This window comes from Lycium barbarum, chromosome 10 (genome assembly GCF_019175385.1).
Source record: "Lycium barbarum isolate Lr01 chromosome 10, ASM1917538v2, whole genome shotgun sequence".
NCBI lineage: Eukaryota > Viridiplantae > Streptophyta > Magnoliopsida > Solanales > Solanaceae > Lycium > Lycium barbarum.
The window spans coordinates 26,651,241-26,659,840 of NC_083346.1; the positions used below are offsets into that span (position 1 = coordinate 26,651,241).

At 36.9% G+C, this 8,600-nt stretch overlaps 1 protein-coding gene across 1 annotated transcript; it reads right to left on the reverse strand.

The window, feature by feature from the left end:
- Positions 1 to 950: 950 nt before the first annotated feature.
- Positions 951 to 4,218, reverse strand: LOC132612873 (probable polyamine oxidase 4). Its single transcript, XM_060326951.1, has 6 exons — positions 4,147 to 4,218; positions 3,965 to 4,099; positions 3,771 to 3,872; positions 3,154 to 3,251; positions 1,842 to 2,271; positions 951 to 1,145 (listed from the first exon to the last, which is right to left on the reverse strand). Exons 1-6 carry the CDS (start codon positions 4,216 to 4,218, stop codon positions 951 to 953), a joined length of 1,032 nt encoding a protein of 343 aa, XP_060182934.1.
- Positions 4,219 to 8,600: the final 4,382 nt, after the last annotated feature.

Sequence of the window (8,600 nt, forward strand, 5' to 3'; positions counted from 1 at the left end):
TTGTGACGGACGTATTCCGTCGCTAATCAGCATATATCTGTTGCTAAACATGTGTTGCGACGGATTAGCAACGGAATGTCGTCTGTTACGATTTTGCGCGTTGCTAACCTATTAGCGACGGAAAAATGAAATCTGTAGCAAACTTAGCGACAGAGTAGCGACGTATGAGATCCGTTCCACATTATAGAAACGGAATATTTTGTTGCTATTGTTATGAATTCCGTGACTAATTACATATTTCATTTCGTCGTTTTAGTAAATTAGCGACGAAAACCATTGTCGCTAATCCGTCGCAAAATATTGAATTATTTGTGCCTGCATTTAGCGACAATACAATGTTTGTCGTAGTCTGTAGCCTACTGTTTTCCCTCTAGCAACGACCAAAATCCGTCGCAAATCTATCACAAATATTTTTCTTCCGATTTTTTTTTTTAAATACACTTGTTGAAACATACTAAATACAAATTAATAAATACCCTTAAAAATAACTGACATTCAAATAAAATAATATTTATAAAAAAAAAATCAAAATAGATAGCGGAATCCTAATCGTTAAGTCCAAAACACCGACAACACCAAGCTATCAACTACCAAAAGAACCCACACATCCATCAAGTATTGTTAGTGCATAATTTTGTTCTTTCCAACAAAAATCAGATAACATAAAAAACTAATGCATGGGTGAAGGACTACGATCATCATCAGAAACTAAAGGATCAACATCGTCAACGTTAGCAGTAGTAGGAGGAGGCACTATGGGTGTCACAACTGATGGTTTGTCGATAGGAGTATTTGGATAATGTGATGGTGAAGAAATCACTCCGCGTGCCTTCTCAATAAATAAAGGAAGCAAGCGATCAGTCAGTGTAGGAATCAATCGCATCACTAACTCCTCTATATTTTTTGTCGGTGCTGATTGAGAAGTTGAAGGTGCTACTGATGCTGAAGCATTAAAGCCAGAATTGACGCAAAGATTCAGCCCATAATAACTTTGTGCTTGAGATCCAAGACCATATATTCTTCTCTTCCTTGTTCCCCCAGAAGAGAAGCCTATCATATACATCTGTTGGCTTTCCGACCAAATCATACGAGTAATATCCTAATGAGTCGGGATCTGTTCCCCATCGTGATAAAAGATACTGAACCTGCAAATAGTACCAGATATATAGCTATCAGCTCAACAGTTGTAGTTGGAGAGAGTTTAGACATGCTTCACTACTTTCATTCTCATAAAGACCAATTTATCCACAATTTAAGGAAGTGTGTTAGACAAACAGATCGATCTGCTGGCTTGCTGGTGATATGGACCAAGTTATCTTCAGTACAACACAACAACATACCCAGTGTGATCCCACAAGTGGGGTCTGGGGATGGTGGGGTATACGCAGACCTTACCCCTACCTTTGTGGGGTAGAGAGGTTGTTTCCGATCATTTTTACAAAACAGGTTTGAAAAGAAAAATACAAGAATAAAGAAGCTATGATGACAAACCAATTTATCTTACCCCTACCTTCGTGGGGTAGAGAAACTTTCTGATACACCAACTTATCTTTAGTAAATTGAGCAAATTTTAGAGTCAAAATAAGAAACTAAAAAAAAGTACTAGATTGAATGTGCTTCCTCATTTTACTTTTTGACTATTTTCCCTTTACAAGTTTTTCTGCTGGGATTTAAGGAAAAATGTAAACAAATACGAAGGTCTAAAACCCATGATGCAAAGTAGTGCGCACTCACAAATAGAAGGAGAGAAACTTTAAATATCCAAACAATTTTTTAGTTACAAACAATGCAAGCAACAGTAATAATTTTAGTGGAATTATGTAGGAGCAGGGATTACTTACAGGTTCAGGTGCATCAAGAAACATTTTTTTCAGCTGCCGCATAGCAAAATCAGCAGCATCTCTGTCTGATAATTTCTCTACATCATAAGCAAGTCTTCCAGCAGCCATATAGACAAGGACTTGATGCCTTGTTGCCTTGTGGAGGTTAAGAAAATACCCACAAGCATAAGAGGTAGGTGCAACAATGCCTAACAATTCAACATTTGGCCAAAATACATTATCAAATCGTAATGCAATCTTGTTTTCGTTGCCCACACGAAGATCTGCTATTGCAGAAAGCTTCCATTCTGGTAACTTTGGTTTGAACTCAATTAAGTTGGCTTTGAGGACCCCAACAGGCACAGATATTATAGCACCATCAGCAACAAAATTCTTCCCATCCTCAACTGTAACCATCACCTTGTTATACCCATTTGTAATCCTCTTCACCCTAGAATTAGATCGACAGAAAATTAGAATTGCATAAAAGACCTAGAGACTGAAATCTAGGTAAATCAAAGATAAGAAATTACTGACAAAAAGAAAAGTTATATTTGCCTCCTTTTTTCTCCAAAACCAATTCTTGAAAATACTGGGGATTGGGTTGGGATCTGGGTGGGGGTTTTGAGAAATTCTTAACGAATGTGCGGTAGAAAAGTTGCATCATAGCTGCCCCCAAGGCTTCAGTCCAGTGGTAAGAACAGAGCACGTGATGTGTAGGTTAGTCACATCACGAGTTCGAATTATGCCACAAATAAAAGCCTAGTATTTAAGTGGAGAATCATCCACCGAGTAGTGTGCCACTGTTCCTCAGGAATTTCTCGGTTAAAAGAAGAAGGTCGCATCATAACTGATATTCTCAAAATGTCCAAGAAAAACAGACAAATTTACCAAGGAAAAAAACTCGACTCTGATGCAGGAAGGTAATCCATCATAGATTGGGAAGAGGTTGGAAAAGGTATAATACAAATAAAAAAACAACATTTCTAGCAGATGAAACCCTTCCGGGCATTGTTTCCGATGCCTTCCCTTTTTTAGGGATGGGGGTCGGAGAGATGACTATGTCGGGTTGTGGTATGACTTAAAAAAAAAAGGTATCTTTTTGGAGGAATGTGGAGGAAAGGGATAATGTTTTGTTTCTTAACTTTCCCATAGCAAATATAGTAACAAGAAGATTCAATCATAAGTCCCAAGTTGGTCTCTCTGTGGGTTTAACAGTCACAAGTGTTGCCTTAATCTTGAGATTCTAAGTGAAATGCCAACAGCATGACAAGCTATAGAAACAACAAACAATATTTCAAACTTCACATTTCACAGAAAACCCCAAGCATACCTATGATTCAAACGAATATCAATATCTTTTGACAACGCCTCTATCACCGGGTAATAACCCTGCACCATTAGTCCATGACCACCCGTAAGAACTTGCTCCTATACACAAAATAAACAACGTCAATATTACAAATTTAGGAAATTATTTCATCAATCATATCCAAATGGTGGAAATTTAAAACATCTAATGTAAAATGCAGCCCCAAAATTTCCAATCTGGAAGTATGTATATATCTGAAAACTGGTAGCTATAACAGCACGAGTTGTGCCTTTATCTTCCGAAGGTACTTGACAGTTCTTTTACTTATCGCATTATTGATCCTGCCAGTTAGAGCGTCTTTGGGGATTGGGCACAGTAAAAAACTCTTTTAGAAAAACATATTATTCAATAATACTTTTTTAAAAGTTAACACCTTAAAATTTACATCATATGCTGCATGTACAACTTATACCTCGAAATGCAATTTCAACTCGAGCAAAAATAATCATGTCAGTAGAAGGTATGTTGCAAGGTTCACATCACATAAGCCAAAAATCTTCAATAACATGGGAAAACAATCACCCAAGAAACTTAGAATAACAAGAAAGTAAAATTTAAAAAAAAATTGAAAAACTTGCCTGATCCCAGGTTTTCAGAGAGATCATGTCTGCATCGGCAGCAAACCACGCCTCCATTCTGCATATGTACCACTGCAGTACTTCATGAGAGATTCCTTCTTGCTTGCAGCATATGTGATCGGTAAATATAACTAGATTACGAATTTAATAAAACAAACATAGGTTGGTTATAAGAGAATCACTATTTCCCCATACCTCAGCTCAGGATGCCTGTCCAATACAATAGATATTGCTTGAAGAACCGATATGTCATTACTATTCTCATTTCTCACTTTCTCAGTTTGCATTAGCCGATACACGTAATCATTCATTTGCGCCTTCATAAAACCCTCAAAAGGAATAGCACTTGGTGAAATAAATACAAAGCAAAGCCAACCTCATTGAGGATTTTCTTGAATACATCTCCTACTTCAGCAACTGTATTTTGAGGAACTTGATGACCATCCATGTCAAACAGCATGCAGCTTTAAAAATAAAGAAAACATGATCAGTCTCATGAACGGTGGAATAATGTCTCTAGTTAATTTACATAAAAGCAAAAAGAGTATAGGCTAAAATCTAGCAGACACAACATGGTTCAAAATAATCATACTGAGAGATGTCGAAGGCAAGTAACAATTCTTTCACACAGGCGAACTATAAGTCTGTTATATTTTTTCATTATGAATCACAGTACAATAAACCACAAGATACTTTCTTGCAGAAAAATTACAGTGACAATTCAAGAACAAGCTAACAGGTTTTAGCCCCAATTTCTGAGTGGCTGTATCAGAATGGAGACAGAGAACGGGACTTGAGAATTTGAAGCCAAAAATTTCAGGTGTAACTAAGAGAACCGGAGCCCCGCCCCTCCCCCCCAAAAAATCCAATTTACCTTTCCAAATCATGGTCATACAGCACTGAGTCATCAGCACTAGTTCGATACAAAGTGAGCCCCAACCGCCGTATCAATGGAGCCAAAGGATTTTCATTGCACACACAATGGAGCCTGAGATGCAATCTGAATATAACAGGAATAAATATATAGTTCTGGATAGACAATTGGAAAGGAAAATATTAGTGTTACTCGCCATGAAGCTCTCATATCAACTGGACAACCAAAGGAGTTGTCAGTGTGTATGCGACCACCGAGTCTATCCCGTGACTCCAACAAGAGCACCTGGATAAAATTAGACCAGCTTAATTAGCAAGAAATAAATCAAAACAAAAAGACACTACGTGTGAAAGAGGTTTAAAGTCATGAGTAATCTCACCTTAAAAGAAGCATTCTGAAGGAAACGTGCAGCAGCTACCCCTGAGATACCTCCACCAATTACAATGACTGACGGAGATAAGCCGCTTGGCCTCCCTAAGCGGGGTGGTAAAGACCCTGGTTAACCAAAAAGAAAGAATCAGATCAGATTTCTATTTTCAATTGAAAAATCATGCGACCTACCATACAACAAGAAAGAATCAGATCAGATTTCTGTTTTCAATTGAAAAATCATGCGACCCGCCATACAACATACCTACACTCTTCAGCTGGCAGGAATATATCTATTCAAACATTAAGATCTCCAACAAAGTAAAGCAGAAGCTTAAGGTAGACGTTAAACCAAATGAAGTTCAATTAACTTCCAGGAGAGGAGGCAACTTAGCAATTGAAATTGGGGGAAAAAAAGACAAAAGTTTCGCGTGCATAAGCTATAAGACAAACATAAGAATGGAGCAAAAGTGGCTTTTGAGCAGAAGAAGTGTTTAACATGTTTCTTCTAATTCCAAGAATTCCTAGGTGCAATATGTTTCCAGTAAAATATGTCACGACAAATGACATCACTTGAAAACAAATAATTTGTAAAACAAAGTGAAAAGCTTATAACTTTCTTTTTTTATATTCAAAAAATCCCCTTTGGTCTAGCTGGCCCAGTCTCAGTTGGGTATATATCTGAAACTCGGATATGAGTCCATCACTCTACTCTCAAGTCTCATCTACTTAAATAACGGGCTATAGTCCTCATCCACACTCGTGATGTATGCCTACCACACATTCTCTATGCACTTCTTTTACCGTTGAACCAAAGCTCTAAGTGTGGAAAGCTTATAAATATAAGAGGGTATTGTTCCTTGAAAGACAAATCAATTTATTCCTCTCAATTGTTCACATTTCAAATGATATGAGCACCTATATGAACTACATAAAGACCCTTTGCTTGTTTGAGCCACATTTTTCCCAATCATAAAAAATTAGAAATCATAGCTCTGAGTTACATAAATATAAGCCCACACATATAACACATGCTAACAGCATTAAGCTATCACAATCTTAGTTCAATTTCTTGACGAACAAATATTGATTGTGCAATAACTTCATTGCTTTTCGTCCATAAATTTCAGTAAGATCATAGCAACCACAGTAATTAAGTTAGGAATAAACTTATAATATTATAAAAGAAAATTGGGTACGAGGTAGAGTTATTATAAAAAGGGTAGGGCTACAAAAAGGGTAGGGCAAAGGATAAAATAGATTATTAATCCCTCCGTCTCAATTTATGTGGCACTTTTTGCATGGACATCTAACCTTGTTACCGCTCATGTAATTTCGTTGAGAAAGTGCAAATTGGATAAAATTATCTACACCGGTTACAAAGCTAGAGTTTATACCCCCTCGGCCATCCAACCTATCGTACATCCAATCACGCTCTAGATTATTCATGTTCCTATTAATGTTGACATAAACAAAGCAATCAAATTAATGTTCTGTCTTCATATCATTAATACAACCGAATGACCTCTAAATGGAAGAACAAGCTGAAATAATTTAGTGAAACAGAACATATCATTCACCTTTTAGTTAAAAAAAATGACAAACTGAAACAAAAAAAAATCGAGTAAGAAACCCAGTTCACTAACACTGATTTCAAATCACAGAATATAAAGAATGTTGAGTTCTTCAAGCTTTTTCTCGACATGCAACGAATTAAAACAAACTTTAACCACCAAATAATATTATCCTACAAGGTTTAGCACAAACAAAGGTCAAATTTCCATTTTCATCAGATTTTGGCCCAAATAGAGATTCCCAACACTTAACCTTCAAATAAATTATAAACCCAAGACACCCAACTTCGATTTTAGCCAAAAAAAAAAAACACTTAAAGACACTCTGTCCTTTAGATAATAAGCAAAAAAACACAGATTTCTTAATTGCTATTTTAGATTTAATGTCAGAAAACACAAAGAAGGAGATAAAGAAGAAAGAAACTGCCCATAAAACATAGAAAAATCAAAACATACCTTTCCTTTAGATAAAGGATGCAGCAAAAGAAGAGAAAAATACAATAGAAACCCTAGATTCACATTATTTTGATCTATGTTGTGCGCTCTCTCTCTCTATGTTAGCAATTTCGCATACTCTCTCTCTATATCTGTGTTGGGTGTGTTTGAAGTGAAATGAAATAAATGTGTACCCTAGGATATATCTTATTTTTTAACACTTAACGACGGAATAGACGGATTTTATATTCCGTCGCTAAATAATACATTGATTTCTTTTAATGATTAATATTGCGACAAATTTTTCCGTTGCTGCAAATATATATTTTTTCGAGAAAAATTAAAAGGCCTAGCGACGGATTTTTCGTTGCTGAATCCGTCGCTACATAAAAATAAAATTTGTCGCGCCTCTTCTGTTGCTAAATCTGTAGTGAAATTTAAGGCGCCAAAATTTCGTGCTAATCATTAGTGACGAAACTCAGTTTTCGTTGCTAATCCGTCGTTATATAATGAGATAAAATTTTAGTTAGTTTTCTCGCGACAAAATGAGCAATCCGTAGCTAATCCGTCGTTAATTAGCGACAGAATATGATCTGTCGCTAATATTCCGTCACTAACCGCTGGTTTTTTAGTAGTGTATGTGTAAGGGCATAGTTGTTGACGTTGATATATATATATAGGTGTTTTAGCCGTTGAGGATGGCATTATTGAGGCATAGAATTGTTAATAGGCCATGTGGCTCAACTAGAGATAAATGTGAATGTACGATGAGAGGTGCCCAGTGGATTAGCTCCGGGTGCCCGCTATGGCCCTCTGATTGGGTCATGACACATGTGATCGTCATTAGTATTAACACGAATTGCCTAGCGAGGACGATGTGGGACACAACAGCAGCTTATGGCTCACCCAGCACACTGAATGCGAGGGGCGAAAGGCAACTGATTGTACATAATAATGCCAGGGCGTTAGGTATGCTCAGGATTCGGGATTGGGACCCCCATGCCCAGCCCTCAGAGCCAATCCTTTTCCAGAGGTTATGAATTCATTTTGCCGACTTCCCTTATCTAAATTGTTCCATCGATGGAGACCCGATGCAGCTATGAGTACGACCGGGCATGGAAACAGACACTTCGCAGTTGCATCATTTTGACATTTTGGCCCCCTACACGAATTTCCATTCAAATTTCTAAACTAGTTAAAAAATAGTACTCTATTATAAACACCTTCGGAATCAGGCGATGCTCACTTGTCGGACGTGGATGAAACATCAGTATATACACGTTAGATTTTCTATGACAAAATAATAATTTACTTTAACTTTACCATCTAATCAAATTCTTCTCTAGAAAAATGCCACTGTAGTTAACCCCTTTCCCTTCTTCTATGGCTAAGTTTGAAGTGTTAAAAACTCGTGAAACTACCTGTTAAGATATCAAAACGGTGCAAATACCTATCAAGCTATTCAACCTTATTGTTATAAATGAGCAATTTTAAAAAATTTGAAAGCACATGGAATACTACTTAGCTCCATTTCTCAAGCTTCTCCGTCTACTAATGCTATTTCCCTACATCAAGGAA